This window comes from Stegodyphus dumicola, chromosome 6 (genome assembly GCF_044657685.1).
Source record: "Stegodyphus dumicola isolate Sdum_Otavi_A_Nest chromosome 6, ASM4465768v1".
Lineage (NCBI taxonomy): Eukaryota > Metazoa > Arthropoda > Arachnida > Araneae > Eresidae > Stegodyphus > Stegodyphus dumicola.
The window spans coordinates 146,528,501-146,549,699 of NC_140773.1; the positions used below are offsets into that span (position 1 = coordinate 146,528,501).

At 31.9% G+C, this 21,199-nt stretch overlaps 1 protein-coding gene across 1 annotated transcript in view; it reads right to left on the bottom strand.

The window, feature by feature from the left end:
* Window positions 1–21,199, bottom strand: part of LOC118181281 (uncharacterized) — a 289,332-nt gene that overhangs the window by 91,030 nt on the left and 177,103 nt on the right. Inside the window, exon 10 of the mRNA XM_085818979.1 lies at window positions 882–1,032. Within this exon, the coding sequence (XP_085675105.1) occupies window positions 882–1,032 (151 nt within the window). The remainder of the gene's footprint in view (window positions 1–881; window positions 1,033–21,199) is intronic.

Genomic DNA, 21,199 nt, shown 5'->3' on the forward strand with positions numbered 1-21,199 from the left:
CATAGTCGCCATTATATACTCCATAAGGACAAAAGAAGAAAACGAACGTAATCACTGTTAATCAATTTTAATTCACAATGCTGATTCAAAATATTACTATATTACTATATGCAAAAACTGGAGTCTGATTGTTTTTAGTGACTCCAGCTCCAAATCCGTAATTCACATTGATTTTGAAGTACTGTTGAAATGCAAGCTCTGTGTAACATTTTAAAAGTTCAGCAACTGGTGATATCAAACATCTGGCTTTACAAATGCCGACAATTTGTGTGCAAGCAGCTTGATCACATCACTGCCTTTATTCATGATAAAAATCTTTTGTGTATGCGTCAAAAATCTACTATTTACATACTGTGGCACCAACAATGGCTTGCAGTGCGAAAGTCATTGGTTTCCATTGTTAATAACAGTCAAATTAACATAGTCAAATGGCATGTGCATAACTGATTACCTTTTCAGGATATTATATGTAACTTTTTAAAAATGCCAATGAGTTTACAATGCACATTAATTTTTCATCCTCCAGTTACGTATGTTATTCTTCTGATGATTCACCATAAAATATAATTATTGAATGTTTCTGCTTTTGGAATATAAAGTTTTTCTTCATTATGAAGAATCATATAATGTGAATTAAGATTTCTGTTTATTCAGAAAATGTGAGAAACAAAATTCTAGATAAATATCATTCTCATTACATTATCAAATAAATCTAGATTATTCACTTCCCCAATAATAAATAAAATTTTAAGATGCTATTATGATCAAAAACAGATTGCTTTAACAATAAGAAGAAACAATACTGCTTAATAATTGATATTATCATTTTAGGAAATCAAACAAGCAAAATTTAACACAGATATTTTTAAATATTAAACTACCTGGTTTGGGTTTTGCCAGTTTTACAGCAATTTTCCCCCTTCCAAGCTTTCTTTCGAGTTTAGATATCTCTTCTTCAACAATAGGTTCTAGTAAATTCTTCTTAAATTTAGTTTTTTCAAGCAGTTCAAACTGTTCAGGATTATGTTTACTCTGTCAAGGGAGATAGGGAAGAAAGGTGTAGTTTATTACATAAAAAGAAAAATATAATTTATATATAGATAGCAATATTTCAGATATATCTACATATATCTGAAACAAACATAACAAAAAAATAATTTCCTATCCATGATCAGTTAAAATATTTTTAGTACAAGAAAAATTACACAAGTCAATTACAGATCTAAACATAAATATTAATTGTTCTCAGGTTAAAGATATTAATATCACCCGTTGTTATAGATTAAAACCTTTTTCTTCTAAGTATAAATCATACATGCACATTTATTGCTTTTTCAAAATTTTAACAACAGCCTCTTCACAACTATAACAACCTCATGTCTGTTATGCACACATGTATAATACATAGCAGACATGAAGCTATGCATTATACATGTGTGTATGTTCATGCACTTTTTTAGGGGGGGGGATCAGCTTTTTTTTTTTTTTTAAACCTTTGATTTCATATACAAATATACACTACTGATTTGACTTAAATTTGATGACACATTACAGAGACAAAATAACTAAAATCTGTTATCAAGTTCAAAATTGTACAAACTGATTCCTAAATTTCACCACAAAAGCGATTAATAGATATATATATTCAATTTTTAATATTCTTAAAATTACACCACAGAAAAAAAAATATGTGATCAAGAACTAATACTTTTCATTATCTATATCATTTACAAAATTTTAAAATTTTCAAAGACTAATAAAAAATTAAGGCAACTTTCATGGAATTAAATACTAAAATATAGGAAACAAACATACAGTACATTTAATGTACAGTGAAATACGTTTAAAGCAAAAACTCTTAAGATGAAATATTGGTTAACACAAAATACTAAATGGTCCCGAAAAACTACTATGTATTTTCATGCATTTTTTTCTTTTAACACAAAAGGAAAAATCGCTTAACATGATAAGATTTTCCCTTTTGGGAATGAACAAAATACAGAAAACACCAGCCTCACTAGCAAAAAAAGGTTGTTTCACATGTTTCGTAGAAAAGAAGCTAACTTGGCTTTGAAATACCCTCAGAATAGCCTGTGATACGAGCCAATTTTGTTTATCTAAGCTATTTCACCCTCCATCCCTACAAACACCACACAAAAACATCTCTTCTTTCACCAGCTGGCTTTGGAATTTGGTGACGAATACATCATAGTGTGTGTAAAAATAAGTAGATTTGGTTCGCGCCAATGTCTGAGAAAGTTTCTGTATTATTGGATTGTCCTACTGTATCATTGGAAGAATTCGTTGCAGTAGATTATGATGATAATGTGTGTACAGCCCCAATTATTACAGACAAAGACATTTTGGAGTTTGTCCAAAGCTAAAAAGATGTCATTGATGCAAATTCCAACGACAAAAATGAAATGATTAATGTAGTTCCTGTTCCCACGTCATCCAAAATGAGGAACATCATGAAAAGTATGCACAGTTATTTAGATGCACATTCCAACGGTGAAATGAATAACAAAATGGATGACATCGAACAATTTGTTGCTAAAAAGACAATGCAAAGAAAAATATCAGATTATTTTCCAAAACCTTAATAAATGTTTTGTTTTTCAAAAAACTTGAAAATTTTGTATTAAATTAAGTTCTTGTGGATGTTTTTGTTTCATTGATTTTATTAAATACATGAATATATAGATATCTATGTAAAACAAATAAAATCTAATAAACTTAATTTTGTTGAATATTTTTTTTCGGGGAGGGGGGAGACAATATCCTATAACACGAAAAAGTATCTCAGTCACCTCAGTTTCGTGTTAAACGATTTTCACTGTAAAATACTTACATTATATACTTACTGAATAAAAGCTTTTATTATAGACTACAATTTCTTAACGAAAGGTATATAAGAAACTACTATAATCTTCTGAGATGTAGAAAATAATTTGAAGAGATTTTAATTTATAATGCATTAATGATAGTAATGGAAATAAAATGAATTATGTACACTGCTCAAAAAAAAAGGGGGGACAGTTCTATATCTCCCATTCTGCTGGGCCGATCGACAAAATTCAAATTGCGTTCTGCATGTCTCGAAAGCGCGACTTAGGATATATATTAGATTTATATATATATAGCACTATTCTAACATAGGTATTTTGACAGAAAATCAGACTTTTTCTGAAATAAAATACCAATTTTTTTACATATTTTGATTCTACAACTCAAATTATGCCTAAATATGAAATTTTGTCAAATTTGGAGCAAAATTTATGGAGAAATTCACAAATTTATGTTGGCACTTTTTTTACAGTTTGCACCAAGAATAGTTAGTTCACTTGGCGAACTTCTTAATATATGGTAACCTAGTTTCTTTCCCGTAAGAGGAAAAAAAGTCACCATCGTTCCTTTTTTCCAAATAATATTCTTTATATTATATTTTTAATTATAACTTATTATTTTAAGTAATTTTTTCTTTTTCGAATTTCATTTTAATTGTTTAAGTTGCATGTTTTTTTTTTTTTTTTTGAATAACTGTTTTAAAAATTTCTATTTACCTACTCAAACTGCGTAAATAGAGGTGCAGCATTTATTTTTTTTTTCAAATAGTTTTTTTTATATATATATTTTGTCATAGTTATTATTTTAGGTAATTTTAAAATTTTTATACTTTTATTTTAATTGTTTGTGTTGCAATGTCTCTTCAGATAATTGTTTTAAAATTTTCTATTTATTCCTTTGAAATGAGCATTTAAAATATATTTATTAATATAAATTTTCCAGAATTTGATTTTATTTATTTGAATTGCGTTTCTTTCGGAAGAATACCTTGTAACCCAGACTACGATCAGTTTCAAAGCTGCATATATTAAAAGAGAAAATACAGTAAAGACAGTTAACACACCTTTCATTGTTCCGTTCAGAAAAGATATATATAAATAAGAGAGATGTATAACCGACATTTTAACTTAGGATGACTTGCATACACTGCTTTAAACAGTTTTATCATTGTGTCCATTGCTTTACACAATTTTATCCTACATTTGGTTTCTTAAAATGTTATTCATATTTTAGTCAAATATTTTATTTTTGAAATCGCAAGAATCAAATATCATAAGATTAAAAGGTTTTAAATTTAAAAAAATTACTAATACTAAATTTTACGCTGAAATTTATTTTTTCTTCTCTTTTTCTTTAGGCATTCTGCAAGTATATTAAAAAGCATCCAACTTTTCGAAATATCTTGATATTTCTGACAATCATTTTAAATAAAGTTATCGCCTTCCATTTCATAAAGGCCTACAAACGGCCGAGCGGTAAAGACGGTAAACACTGGTAGTTCGGTCCGAGGTTCGAATCTAGCGAACAGGCTGGCCGCATGGGTCTTTTCGTGGTTTTCCCCATGTGTAATGTGTATACGAGCCAGTTTCCCTTAGAAAGTTCTCCACGAAGGCATCCCTCCCTTTAGGCAGATATCCCTCGTGTGCTTTGCCATAGTTAAATAATCCAATCCAATCCTTAATTAAATATAATTGATTTGTAACATCTACTAGAACTGACGGTAAGAATTCAAGTGCAAATAAATAATATTGTGTGCAATCTTGATTAATAGAAAATTAAAAATATTTGCATTCAGAGAGAAAGTTTTTTGAAATATTTGCAATTCCTTTATAAGAAGGATTTATTAATAACCGTAATAATTACTTATTATATTACTGATGATTAGGATTCGGTTCTTGACAATTACATTCTAAATTAGAATTTTAAGGATATAATGAAAATACGCTACGCACAAAAATACATTTTAGGATAAAAAATTAGTTGATGTTTTATGTTTTAAAACTTCTTAAATTCATTTAATAAACATCGTATCCTCGTTGTTAATTGAATCCAGAATGTTGGGTGTCGTTTATATAATTATTCTTACTTGTCCACAGAACCTGCTGACTTATCCAGCCATTAAGTAGCTGCAGATCATTTCTATATAACCATTGAACTTCCGTTAATTCAGTCTCTAGAGGGTTGTATGTTTATATCATAATTTGACTTTTATAAAAATGATTATTCTAAATCTTATGTTTCTATAAAAATATACTGTGCTTTAAAAATATGGATGATAGTATCAGCCGCTCTTTCAGTCACTTCATAAGCAACAGCTTGTTTAGAAATAAACTATGCAGTTAATGTCATAAAATATTTTCATAAAATTCAAATAAACATCAAATGAAAATTCTCAGTTTTAGACAATTCGATTTAAACGAAGTAAAGTAGCAGATGATAAAACACTGAATGTAAAAATTTACTCTTATTTTTTTTTTAAAAAAAAGAGAGAGAGAAATTTAAAAAAAAAATAGTAAATTTGAATAATATCATGAATAATTTAGAAAAATAGCTTTCATATAGTATTAATGAATATTTATTACGCATCATTGAGGGGAAAATGTCATATAATTAATTCTCCGTAAAATTTTAGGTTAAAAAAAGCTGTGGCAATTCACTGTAACAAAAATCCATAGACCACATTTGGCGCTATTATCGCTAAAAAAAAAAAAAAAAAAAAAAAAAAAAGATGCCAAATTTCAAAACGCAAAAATATGTAAATTCGTGTATATCTTAGAAAATTTTGAATAAAAAAGCTTGCTTATGTGCTTAAAAATACACCTACTTTAAGATGATGGTAAAAATTTTATAGGTTATAATTCAAAATTTTTTTCGAAAAATTTATAAAAATTATCTAAAAGTAGAAATTTAAAAAATAAAATAGAAAAAAATGGGTAAATTTTATTTGGAATGAACCTAAATTTCGAAATGTGAGAGAAAAAATCAAAAACGCTTAATAAAAAAAAAAGAGATATTAATCAATATTTGGCAAATTCAATTAACATTGAGGAGCTAAAATTTTGAGAGCTAATATTTTAAAAACTATTCGTACGATTTTTACAAAACTTGGTATTCTGGCACAATTTGAGTCGTAGAATCAAAATATGGAAAAAAATTGGTATGTTATTTCAGAAAAAGTCCGATTTTGTGTCAAAATACCAATATTAGAATAGTGCTACATCTAAGTTGTGCTTTCGAGACATGAATAACGCAATTTAAATTTTGTCAATCGGCCCAGTAGAACGGGAGATATAGCATGGTCCCATTTTTTTTTTTTTTTTTCTTGAGCAGTGTACATTTCAAAAAAATACGAGTAATAATTAGACATTAAAACTCTGTGAAACAAAAATATAAAGTTTTCTGTTTCTGAAGAAATTTTTGTTTACAGTTTCAGGACCATTACTGATTATTAAAGTCATATTTAATTAATCATTATACTTCACTGTTTTCAATTTATTTAGAGGTACTTTTAATTGCAAGTAATTATTTTTACTTTTCTTTTAGTCATATTTTTTATGTAATTTTAAAATGTAGATTCTTTTTTAAATTCCTTATTTACTGCATGCTAAGTGAATTTTCCTCTATATGTTTTTTCATTATGGAACTGAGTACAATTTTAGTCAAATATTCCTAGACTAAGCATTTCCCTGTAGCCTTTTTAACCTCCTCCCCCCAAAAAAAAAGAGAAAACTCCCAGTATACAGAATAATTGCAAATTTCACTTTAATGAAAACTGAGAGTAATAACTGCTTAAGCTGTGAACTACAGCTTGAAAAAATTAACTTCTAATAGTACAATTAGAAATAATTTTCATTGCATAGTGTAGCGTAGCGGTATCTTAACTTTAAATTAATAAACCTAAGAATACATCATTGCGAGTGGACTGTAAATTAACCTTTATTCGGTAGTTTGAACTTTTGAACACAACACAGCACAAAGTAAAATGACAATTACACAATTACAGTTAGAATTAGCGGTTTTAAGAATGCAAGAACAAAATGCGAGCTGTGCATACAATCTGCGCATTGCGAAATAATATCTCACAGACAGGCAGAGAGCTCTGGTTGCCGAAACATTCCACCCGGCATTGAAACATCGTTTAAAACTAAATAGCTTTTACAAAATGAAATTATCATAACAATATTAAATTATGCCAAAATGTATCATTAAAATATTCACAAGAAAACATAATATGAAATTATGCAATGAAACTAAATTGTTCTCAAAACAGATGCACAGAAGCCTTGATAAAATTCAGGAACTTAATTATAGTTAAAGTAAAGTACAATATTATAATGCTTCAGGGAAAAAAAAAAACTTAATCATTGATAGGCAAAACACTAAGTTTGTGAATTGGCCTTTTGAAAACTCCATTAGCAGTTTTGATCTTCACGATATGCACAATATTATCTAAGGTAGGAAGAACTTCCAGCACTCTTCCCAATTTCCATCGTAGCGGGGGTAAATTGTCTTCCTTCTGGTAAGGCAGTTAGCGGGGTACCAATTAAAAAATGGCCTGGTGTAAGTGCAGAAAATTCTGATGGATCTTCAGACAGTGGACACAAAGGTCGCGAATTTAAACAAGCTTTAATTTGAGCTAGCAATGTCGTAAATTCTTCTTACGTTAGAAGTTGTTTACCTATGGTTCGCTTGAGATGTAACTTTGTAGATTTGACTGCAGCCTCCCATAATCCTTCAAAATGTGGCGCTGCGGGAGGATTAAATATCCACTTAATACCTTCAGTAGAGCAATATTTATTAACCAATTCATTTTCATTCACGGAGTTTATTACTCTTTTCAATTCCTTATCTGCAGCAATAAAATTTGTGCCACAATCGCTATGCACTTCTATTGGTTTTCCTCTTCGAGATACAAAGCGCTTCAAAGCGGCAATAAATGATTCTGATGTAAGATTACCTACTAATTCAATATGTATAGCTCTTGTAGTAAAACACACGAATACACAAATGTAGCATTTTATTGGTTTTACTCCTCGACCTTGCCTGGGCTTCACTTGAAATGGCCCGGCGTAGTCAATTCCAACTTTGGAGAAAACCTTTGACGGAACGACTCTAGATGATGGTAAATCAGACATTATCTGGGTAGATGTTTTAGCTCGTACACGATGACATTTCACACATTTCCAAATCTGTTGTCTTACAACTGACCTAGCGTAGATTATCCAGTATTCTCTTCTAATTACTGATAGTAATAGCAGGGGGCCAGCATGAAGATGGGATTCATGAAAATGATTCACTATAATCTGTGTTATGTGATGTTTCTTGGGCAACAAAATAGGATATTTTCTGTCCTGCGCGATGTTGGATTGTCTTAATCTTACTCCAACGCGTATAAGTCCATTCTTATCGATAAAGGGGTTCAAAGAAAGGATCTTACTATTTGAGTTTAACGGTTGATTCTTTTTCAGAAGATTATATTCATTAAAAAACTCATCCATTTGAACTACTCTAACAACTGCATTTCTAGCGTATTGCAATTCTTCGGTTTTAAGGTAACCTTTAATCCTTGTTGCGGTAGATTTAGCTGAATTATTCGCAAACTGAAAACACCATGCAATGATTCTTTTAAGTTTCAAAAATGCTGAAACTTCATTAAGGACTGGAATTTGCGAAGCGACTGTTCCAATTGAACAAGAAATATTTTTCCGTAGTTCCTTTAAAGACTCTTCTGAAAATGAAAAGTTGATAGAGAACGGAATATTATTGGAATTAAGCCATTGAGGACCTGTCCACCATAAGTCATGAGTAGAAAGCTCTGAAGGCAAAAGACCTCTTGATGCACAATCAGCTGGATTCTCGTTTTCCTTTATGTGATTCCAATGCGATGAAGGTAAGACTGATTGAATTTCTGAAACGCGGTTGGCTACGAAGGTTTGCTAGCGTGTTGGTTCTGATTGTATCCAGGACAAAACTATCATTGAATCACTCCATGCGTAAATATCGTCAACATAAATTTGCAATGAATTTTGCACAACTTGAACCAAATGCACCAATAGAACTGCAGAGCAGAGTTCTAAATGAGGAATAGAAATTACTTTCAGGGGAGCTACGCGAGTTTTTGATGTTAGTAGCTGCACCGAAAAGAATTATTTGAATAAATCACTGCGGCGTAAGCTTTCTCTGATGCGTCACAGAAACAACGAAGTTCTACCTTTATAAATTTGGGCAATAATACTCTCCTAGGAATAGGTATGCATTCAAGATTTGCGATATCCTCACAATAGATTTTCCATCTTTGATTGATTTCATCTGGCAAGGGATCATCCCAGGAGATTTGTAATTTCCATATATCTTGAAGCAAGATTTTTGCTGCAACTATAAAAGGTGCTAACCAACCAAGTGGATCAAAGATTTTCGAAATAGAAGATAAAATTATTCTTTTAGTAGAACACTCTCTGTTTTCGAGATTTCCTAAGTGACAAGTAAACTCGTCTTGCGTTGGATACCACTCCAAACCCAATAATTTTATTGATTTAGTATCAACTAATGTACATGAAGAATTTGAGTTCCGAGTACTCAAAGCAGTTTCCAAAATCGAGTGGTCATTTGTACACCATTTATGCAATTGAAAGCCACCTTTTTGTAAAAAGTTCACTCAGTTGTGAAATTAACTCTACTGCGTCCTCTACTGTGTCTGAACCAAATAGGACATCATCAATATAACAATTGTGTAATATTATTTCAGCTGCCTTTGGGAATTTAGTTCCTTTGTCAATTGTTAGTTGTTTGAGTACGCGAGTAGCCAGGTATAAAGCTGAAGTAGTGCCGTACATAACTGTGCACAACCTGTAAGTTTTAATCGGCTTCGATGGATCATCTCTCCAAAATATCTTTTGGTAATCGTGATCTTCATCATGAATTTGAACTTGTCGATACATTTTCAATAAGTCACTAGTAATGGCTATGGGATAGCATCTAAACCTCAAAAGAATAGTAAATAAGTCATCTTGCACCTTGGGACCATTCATTAGCGTGTCATTAAGCGATATCCCTGATGCAGTTTTGGCACTAGCATTGAAAACGATTGTGGTAAGACTCGATTCTTTTAGCACGTGATGATGAGGTATATAATAATGAAAATTTACTTTATCTAGATTATCATCAGATAATTCTTCCATGTGTCCAAGTCATAAATATTCAGACATGAAGTCTTTATACTGTTGATATACTTCAGGAGTTTTTATTAGTTTTTGTTCTAAACTAAGAAAGTTGCGAAAGACTGATGGTCTGGAATTATCCAACTCATTTCTTTTAGGCTTGAATGCCAATTTTACTGAGTAACGACCATTTTCACTACGGATGTGATTTTCCACGAAATGGTTTTCACACAATCTTTCCTCTTTAGTTAAAGGTTTCGATGTGGGAATTTGTTCCAAATCCCAAAATGATTTAGCTAATTCCTCCGTGTTGACATTTAGTGTATTGACTGAAACCTGCTTACGGTTTGGGAATTCAAAATGTGTAGTTCCAGCAATTACCCATACTAACTTAGAACAACATGCAAGTGGAAGATTTTTGCCCCTTTTAATTACCTCACCATTGATTAAAATAAGGAATACATTAACTCCAAGCAAAATATCAATTTCTCCCGATTCATGAAATGTAGGATCTGCTAAAGTTAAATCTTTAGTAGATCCTACCTTTGAAACTTTCATATAAATTCAAAGGTAATGTTACACTTGGAATGTTTCCTGTAATTTTGTCTATTATGTAAGCGGACGTTGAAATTCTGTAATTAGTATTAAAATGAGGTGTAAACAACAACTCAACTTCTCCAGTAGCAGTTGTATTGAAAGTACCTGAGCATGACACTAATATCTTCGAATCCTTTATGCTCAATCCTAAATTGATAGCTGTTTTCTGACGAATTAATGATTTTTCACCACCTGAATCTAGTAAACATCTACAATTTATGAATTCATTTTTTGAGTTTTGAACCTTAATTAAAGCAGTACACTAAAGTACACGACTACGTTTACCATTAGCATGAGCTCCAAAATGTTGATTTTCATAGTTGTTTGCACAAACAGTTGGAGAAACCTCACTCAAGCTGTTTTCTGGTTTAATTTGCGATTTCAGAACAAACACTTGTGCTTCCGGTGAAGGGAATCTAGATGCATTTTTTGGTTTGAAATTATTTTCTAAATGCAAAATGCTATGATGATGCTTAAAACAATGCGTGCAGGTATTTGCACTCTTACACATTTTAACTTTATGGGCATTAGACAAGCAATTAAAACAAAGTTTATTAGTCTTAATAAACTCTATTCGTTTTTGCACTGGTAAATTTAAAAAATTAGAACACCTGTATAAAAAATGATCTTCTTTACAAAATAAGCAAGTAGAATTAGTAATGAGAGAAGTAACCCTATTATACACTGGTTTATTTGATTTATGCGTTTTACTAATTAAAGGTTTACTGTTCTGTAATGTTCTAGCATAATTCTTCAAAAATTCTATCAAGTCATTCAACTTTGGTATTTCATCTTTTTTTAACTGACACTCCCACCACAACTTTGCCGAAACATCAACTTTTTGCAAAATAATATACAACAACAAAGTATCACTAAAATTATCTATCCTTTGATCTAATATTTCCAATGAGCGAGTTATTTCGTTTACGTTATCTACTAAATTTAATATCGAGGATGCAGATTCCGTTTGTATTTGTGAAACATTAAGAATTCTTTTAATAAAAGCAAATATCTGTTCTCTCTTATTAGAAAATCTCTCTTCTAGTAAATTCCAAGCAATACTGAAATTTTGATCAGCTATGGGACTGAATAATGCGATAAGCATCATTTTTCAAAGAACTCTTTAAATATTGTAATTTTTGAGCTCCAGATAGATTTGGATTGTTGCGAACACTAGCGTTAAATAAATCTTTAAATGTTATCTATTCTGTTAAATTTCCGTTAAATGTGGGTAAAGATAATTTCGGTAACTTTAAACTTTCAGAAATTGATTCCGGTACGACAGGTTTATCGCCATTTGCATTTACGACCTTGTAAATCTTTAAGTTATGAATAATTTTTAAGTGAACCTCCTCAATTTTCTCTAAAATCGACTGTTCTTCCTCAACGAAAGTGTCTATTTTATCATCATCACAATTTGTATAAATTTCTCTAAACAGAGATTTAAAATCTTCCTTAAAGATTTTATATTTTTCTAAGATTAATTCAGCTTCAGCATTATCTAAATTATCATAATCTATTCTCTCGATGAATTTCGTTAACTGTGATTTCAAAATTTTCTTTCGTTTTTTTTTTCTATATCTGACATTTTGAAAATATTCTAAATTCTCGATTTTACTAATACTTTAAACACAAAAATAGCAGCAATAACGAAATGTCAAATGCAATTAAAATGCATTAACTATTTCACTCACCTTGTACACTGCATCCATTGCGAAACTCTTGAGAATTCTAAACCGAAAGTAACACCATTACGAACACATGGAATTCTTATTCACAAGCGCAGGTTTTTCTCGAAGTTCCGGCGTAGGACGGAACAGAATATTGTAGCTTAGCGGTATCTTATCTTTAAACTAATAAACCTAAGAATACATCAATGCGAGTGGACTGTAAATTAACCTTTATTCGGCAGTTTGAACTTTCGAACACAACACAGCACAAAGTAAAACGACAGAGTTACAATTAGCGGTTTTAAGAATGCAAGAACAAAATGCGAGCTGTGCATACAATCTGTGCATTGCAAAATAATATCTCACAGACAGGCAGAGAGTTCTGGTGGCCGAAACACATAGTCTACAACAACATTAATTTTAATTTACTGAATTATTTAGGAAATAATTTCTTTCCCCTTCCAGATTTTGATAATATGTATTGACTTGATTTTCAAAATGAGTATTTTACCTTACATTATTAAAGGTAATAAGTACTCAGTGCTTTATAGAACCAAAAGAGAAAAATAAGTCATTTTTATAATTTATGCGCAATTAAAAATATCAATGCCATTTTTGTATTTTATTAATTTAACTATAATAATTCTGGCTCCAGGTTCTAGCTCTTTGCTCTTGGTTTTAATGTTCAAATAGCTGCATGAAAAATTTGTGAACAGAAAAAATAGAACTTGCTATTTTTGAAGATGCTTTTATAAATTCACTAATCATATTCACTTGAAAAAAAAAATTTAGACAGCAATATTTCAGATATATCTATATATCTGTACCTATCTATCCGTACACACATACACACACACATATAAGTAAAAATCTACAATATCATAAAATGCAATAAATTTCTCCAAGTTACTTATAAAACACACTGAAGAATTCCATTTGCTTGTTTAGTCATGTCAATTAATGATATTTGTTGGAATTTGCATTACTATGTCTGTGACTGTGATGAGCAGAAAAGGTTAACTATATAATTGCGCAGAAGAATCCTCCCGACAGAGAAAGAAAGTTCCTGATTCTGATGGCGCTGAAGACTGACCTTCATGCTATACCTAACCAAGCTGTTTGTCGACGTGGCCAGTAGCCATGATTCTCTCGAGCATGGTGCAGCAACGTGATGCATAGAGTCCTAATGGAACAGCGCAGTGGAAATATGAATCTAGCCATGTATTCCAAATAACTGAATGTAGCCAAGTATTCCAGATAATTGTTCTGCATCGTTAAGTATCTACCTGTCTGAATGAACTCTTAAGCAAGCCCAAATCATGTTGTACCAGTCAAGTACATTTGTATGTTACCCATTGTACGATTTCACTAATGTGTCATAGTCTGACACGATATGCTCATCTATTTTATTAAACTTAAAGTCACTAATTAAATCTTATGTTTTCAACTTAGTGCAATTAGTACTTCTGCAGCAAAGAACCTCAGTTCTACATGTAGTACTATGTTTAACTCTCAAGACCTTTTAAAGAACAAAACTTTATAAAACAGGTTATGGGCCCAGAGTGAGCAGAGTAACCAGGCAACTAGGTGCACAGGAGTGCAGGACTCTGTCTACCAAGTCAACCAAGATTTGCAAGAAGTGCAATAGAGGAACATGCCTAAGCAGTAAGTTGAACATTGGTGGTTTTTTGTTGGAAAACAAGGTAAGCAAAAATTACTCTTTCTTCTTTCTTTGTTTTTTTCTAAAACTGTATGTATCTGACAAAAATGATGAACCGAATATTCAGACTGAAAAATTTGATAACAGTTATTTTGAAATATGGCATTTTCAAGTGAAAATAGTTTCAATCCAGTCAGAACTTTGGGATGTTGCGAGTGGGCCCTGTTTAGTCAAGCCAGAAATGTCCAAACGAAGAAGCTAAAAGTTGCCAATTTAAAGCGCAAGAAAACAGTCAAGAACAGGATGCATTAGTTACTAAATATAACGGCAACGCGAAAAAGTCTGTGAAGGTGAAAACTTCCAAGTGTTATGATCATAACAGAAAAGGCCCCAACGCATTATAACGTAGACAAACCAAAAACAAAAATCCTAATAACGAATCCTCTAGAGCAAGTTCTCTCACGATTATGAATACAATGTGAGAATTAGGAACACATAATTGGTACCTTGACTCGGGAGCAACCGCACACATGTGCATTGGCAAAAGTATATTTACATCAATAACTGATATAAAAAGTAAAGTTCAGTTAGCAAATAATGAGTTTTTAGAGGTTAGAGGAAAACAGAAAATTGAAATTTATGTAAGTATTTATTTAAGTTCTCAACACATAGTACATAATTTTCCCAATCTAAAAATGAACTTAATTTCAGTTAATGCAGCAACGCAACGTAAATATACTGTTTACTTAAGAAATAACCATGTGTTGATTAAAGACAAAAATAAGCATAGTTTTATATGCAAGGAAGCAAAATGGACTGTATGTTGTAAATCAACAGGATGTAATCAAGGTTTCAAATGTGGCGAAGGATAACATAATTCAAACAGTAAACTGAAATTAAGGGATGAGAGATGTGGTCGCTTAAATCTAGCTGACTTAAAAATAATGCATTCCAATAAGTTGGTACATGGTCTAAAAATTCCAAAATTCCAAAATCAAACTCTACTTTATGAAACTTGTAAAAGATGCAAACAAACAAGGTTACCATTCCCAAAGGAAATGCGTGCAGTAAACCACGATGTACTTGAACTTGTACAACACCGATATATGTGGTCCTCTGAATGTCACAACTTTAGGTGGTGCAAAATACTTCATAACATTCATCGATGACAAATCGTGGAAAATTACTGTGTACACTTTATGGAAAAAGATCCAAAGCTCTTGAAGCATTTAAAAAGCAAAAATTTCAGCCTGAGAAGCAACTGAATACACTCCGAAGCGATAATGCAAAAGAATTTAATCAATTCTTAGAATAAGAGGGCATTAAATGCCAGTTTTAAGTGGAGTATAGACTGCAACAGAACAGAGTTGCAGAACGTGCCAATTGTACCCTAGTTGAAATGGCCAGATGTCTGCTGTTCAAATCAAAATTACCTCAAACATTGTGGGCAGAAATGGTGAAAACAGCCGCTTACATTCGTAACAGATGTCCGACTAAAAACAGATAAAAAACGGCAGAAGAAATATGGTCTAAAGGAAAGCCCACACTATCTCATTTCAGGATCATAGGAAGAAAGGCTTTTGCATTAACAACTTCAAACAGGAAAAACAAATTTCTCCCAAAAAGTGAATACATTCTTATTGAATATTCTGAGGAAGTTTATGGAAAGCTGGAACTTGTGAAGTAACCCAAAGTCGTGATGTCAGACTTTTGGAACTCCTGGAAACAGAAGCCAGCTCAAAAATCTTTAACTGAGGGTGAACAAGAATTCACAGAATTTGTTCCTATTGAAGAAAGTTCAGGAAACAATAATTCCAAAATGCCAAATGAAGGGAGAGCAGAAGCTAAAGAAAACACACGGTCAAAGTTCAGAAAGAGGACCAGGAAGACTTAAGTTTCTGAAAACAGGAAAACGAGGTGGACTAAAAATGTCTAGCAGAAAAAAATGCTAATTTAATAAATTCTGAAGTTTTTGCAGATTCAGATACTGCAGAAGAAGCTTTATTCAGACCAGATGCAGATAACTGGAGAGCAGCTATGAAAGAAAATACAATTTGTTAATGAAGAACAATACGTGGGAATTAACCAATTTGCCAGAAAATAGAAAAGCCACTAGTTGCAAATGGGTACTCTGAATAAAGCGAAAAGCAGATGGCACAGTCGATCAGTACAAAGCCAGACTTGTTGCCAAAGGATGCTTGTAAAAGTATGGAATAGATTATAAGGAAACCTTTTCACCCGTAGTTCGCTATAACTCTGTACAAACATTACTTGCTTTAGCTGCCAAATATGACCTGAAAATACATCAAATGGGTGTTCAAACAGTTTATCTGAAAGGAAAGGTTGATGAAGAGATCTTCATGTCTCAGCCAGAAGGTTTCATAACTTTGGAAGGCAAAGTTTGCAAGCTGAAGAAGTAAATCTACGGACTTAAGAAAGCAGGAGGTATGTGGAATAAGAAATTAAATGAAACTCTGCGAAAACATAAATTTGAAAAGTTTACGTCAGATAACTGCAGATATGTTCAAAAAGGAATAGATGACTGTGTCATAATCGCTATTTATGTAGATGACTTAATAATTCTAACTAAAAGCAAATCTTCCATGATACATATTAAGAAAACTCTCAGCAAAACTTTTTAAATGAGGGATTTAGGTAAAATAAAACAGTGTTTAGGAATTAACATCGATAATAATGAAAATAGAGAGCGAGAGACAGAGATAAATAATGGTCTAAAGAACATTCATTGGAAAGGGAGGAAAGAGGCAGCAAACGAAAGCGTAGCCATGAAAGAAATCAAAGTCACCCCATAAATCTCCTGTAGTGATCAGAGAGCATAGAGAGAGATCAAGGGAGACATGCTGAAAGATAAAAACCCGTTTCCAGAGATAGTAAGAACTGCAACCAAACACAATACAATCAACATTGCAACATTGCTTCACTCAACGAAGTAAATGAAAAAGAATCTGGTTAGGAACAGGTCTCGAGCTAAGACCCTTCTTAGGACCTTATAAAGTGGTGAAGATAAAGCCACATGACTGCCACAATATAGCAAAAGTAGGATATCATAATAGACCTAAGCAACTTCCACTTTGGTTTGGTTGATCACATAAAGCCCTGGTCTGATCGAATAATGGAATTGCAAACCCGAGATCATTTTACTACAAACTTTGCTTTCTCCCCCCCATATCACCTCCTTTTGGGGGGGGAGGCAAGGTATCATTTTTTTTCAAATATTTTATTTTTCTTCTTCCTTTTATGTGTTTCAGTGTTCAGAGGACCTCAACACGTTGATGGCGAAGCACTGTGAGAATCAAACTGCTAAGGAATTAAAAACTAGCTAACACTGGCAACATTACAAAAGATAAAAATCACATTACAGAATTCTGGAGATCAAATAGTTTGTGAGTTTACTGTCTACAAATTGACATTACTGAAAGCAATTAATGGGTTTTTTTTTTAACCCAAAGGGGAAGGTTGCCCAGAAGGGCTATTAATTTCGTTTTGGCATTTTACATTGATTCACTATAAACAAGAATTACTTTTTAATTGTTGCCACCAAATATTAGAGCCCTGTATTATATTTAACCCATTAGCTGCTGGTGTTGTGTTGACGCAACGGTCAAAATAAATGCGTATATAAATATAACTACCTAAGATATTTTATACCAGCAGATGATTTTTGTGTAGGGAATACTATGAAGATTATTTCTGTAAAAAAATATTTGCCTTCAACAATCATTTTGTTTATAATAATTAATTTCATATTTTAAGCAAAACTTAAGCAAAATTTTTGACCGGGTATTTTTGCTGAAAATATTTAACGAAAGAATCTCCGTTTTATGAGTGATCTATTTTTAGTCAAGGTCACCGTTTATCAGAACATTACATCAGTCAGATATTTATATTTGTGTTAGGAAGGAAGGGAAAACAGGTGTTGCGTTGACGCAACGTCAGCAGGAGACGGGTAATCAATCTCCTTTTTCGCTCATTCCTTTCGATGTTCTGGTTGTTTAAAAATACCTAGAACGAGGTATCTTACATTAGAAGAAGCCCTTCAAAGATTTTTTGATGAAGAAACAGATGATGATAATGTTAATAATGACCAGAATGAAACTGATATTGTTGTTGTTCCCCCAGAAATTGCAGAGGCTAGTGACGAAGAAGAAAGAAATGGCAATGTTTTAAATAATGATAATGATATTTTACCAAATGCTACTGCTGAGGAAGTTGAAATTCATGTAAGAAGTAAGTTTCAGCCTTCTAAAAGCAGTTATAGTCATACTAAAAAGTTTAAAAAGCAGAAGACTGAAATCTTGAAGTGGATAAAAAAGGAACTGTTAGTTATGTCTCAGAAAGAACATGAAGAAAGAGATAGAAGAGAAATTATAAAAGACAAAACAGAAGGTAAAGCTAGTGCACAGATTTTCGATTATCTTTTTGATTTAGACATTTACTCTCTTCTCGTTGAACAGACAAATATATACGCTCAGCAAGAAGGGGGTGGGGAAAGGCCCAGAATTTATTGCATTTGAAGCCTATATGAGAAGATTTATTGGAATATTATTGCTTACAGGATATTATTCTTTACCCTCAAGAGAAAATGTATTGATCTTTTGATAAGGACATTTCTGTTCCTGTTGTACGAGAATTGATATCACGTTTACAGTACAGGAATATGAAGCAGAATTTGCATTTGACAATAGTCAAATTGACAATACTAATAAATTATATGAGGTGAGACCGTATCTAAACTTACTAAATATCACTACTTTTTACTACTGGAAATATAAAGTCTCTTTTAGATTTCAGATGCGAGAATGCATTATTCCTATTGAAAGTGTAGAATTAGCCAGAAATAGATCAGCTACAGAAAGACCTAGTAAATTCAGCATTCAAAAACTATTGCATGGAGATGGTAGACATTTTATCGTAAAGTCCATTGATAACAAAAGACTTTGTTGTAAAGAGTAGCATAGCCAGACTGTTTATAGATGCAAAGTATGTAATGTAGCTTTACATCATGATTGTAATCAAGCTTTTCATCTTTGAATCTTTCAAATGAAATAATCTGTATTTGTAAAAGAAATACAATGTTTATATTAATATTAAATTAATTACAACTAAAGTGATTTGTAGATATATAAAAAGTTATACAGCTAAAAAGTAATCCTGCGCTCCACTCAAAAGAAACATCACACGAGTACAATCCTACTCACTAAACATCCGTAGTCTTATTCCGCTGAAGTTGCGCGAACGCAGCACTCGCTTCTTCCATAGGTAAGAGCATTTTTTTTAATTTTCAATGCAAATTTTTGTTATAAATGCTTAATTTAACATTTGTTATTATTTTCATGAGAAAAGAAACATTCCTTGTAGTTTTGGCGGTTAATGGGTTAAACAAGTTAAATAATGAAGAATCTGCATAAATGTACATATGTTTCTGGCACTGTGATAAAACAACGGTACCTAGAGCCATCAAATTTTAAATAATTTACATCTCCACCCAAATATGATTATCTGGAAGACCAAATTTGGAATTTGAAATTTATTTTACTATTTCGTATTTTGTAAAGCATTTATGAGTTTTGATTAAGAAACAACAATTTCAAAGCCAGCAATGGCAACACTATGCAGGGGGTATTTTTTCTCTGGGACACCGTGTATCGGATAAACTCTTTTAAAATTATTCTGTGATATTGCTGTTGAATTGAATTTTGTGATTTAAGTGCAAAAAATGTGATATTTAATAAATAAAGGTAACACATAAAATATTAAAAAAAAGCCCCTTTGGGCCTAATATAAAATCTGAAAGCTTTCATTTTTTTTACACAAGGCTTTACTGATTGTGCACAGGCTATTAGACCTAGACAGATAAGACCTGAAAGAAATATACACACATACATACGTGTGTATGTGTGTATATATACAATAAGAGTTGAGAAATTTCAAATTAAGATGATATAGTACAAAGTCCGTAATCCGGACTCATCGGGACTTCGGCGATTCCGGATTAGGGGTTATAGATCATATATTTAAATCTGATAAGATGGCATGCAGAAATTATACAATTAAAAATATGAAACCGTAATTTATGAAATAAAGAGCAATTATGATCTAAAGAATATCCAAATTTACAAAAAAAAAAAAAAAAAAGCTTAATAATTTCTTTCAATGTAAGTTGTTTAAGTTGCTTCGTTTTTTGTGCTAATACTTTCTCTTTAACCCCTTAACTGCCGCGGGCGTATATATACGCCTTGCTCAGCCGATGCGTTAACTGCCCCAGGCGTATATATACGTCCTTCCAAACTGCTATCATTTGCTTTGCGCTGCTACACCTAAAATTATTCGCAAAGTTAACGCATCGGCTGCGCATCTGGGGCAGTTAATGCATCGGCTGAGCAAGGCGTATATATACGCCCGCGGCAGTTAAGGGGTTAATTCTATAAACAGACATAATTTCTCGTTCAATTACAAAGTTCCACTGTCCAAGTCCTGTAATTGCTGTGTCGAGAATACCGATTAACTTGTCAATAGAAATTTTTTTGCTTTCAATAACCTCTCTGTCACTTTCTTCACTATTGGAAACGCGCACGGGTAAACACTTTATGCGTATCCGTGCACATTAAACGTGCATGCATATGTTTGTGCCTTTGAGGTCCGGATTATAGATTATTCCGGATAATGGACGTCCGGATTACGGACTTTATACTGTATATATTATTAAAGTCAAGCAGAATACCATGAAATTAATTAATTAATCAAGACACTAAATTTATATCAAAATTAAATTATCAAAAGTGAGCTGCTCTCCAAAAGGAAATATACAAAGCATAAACATATAAAAATACTAAAGAATAATAAAAAAGTACAGTAGAGTTAAGCAAACTCGATTCCCAATATCTCAACATTCCGTATAACTCAAAAACTTTTTAGGAACTTTTCAAAATATTTCTAGGCCAAACAGAGCAAATATTACATACAGTACATATAATTGTTATTTGTGCATATGTCTTTCCAGTTCTGTTCAAGAATTTGAGTGCTCTTTTTCTGTAATTTTTGCCGTTTTTGCACTGTGCCATTAATTCTTGTAACTGCCTAGCAAATTTCAAGATATGTTGCAATACTTGGAATGCTGTGTGCTTCTTTCGAGGATATGAAGAAAGTCTGGTAGCGGCTGGTCACTAGCGCACATTCCTTTCTATTGCTGTAAAACATTAGGATACTTGTCTAAAGTTATATGACTGCATTTTGTTGCAAACTAAACT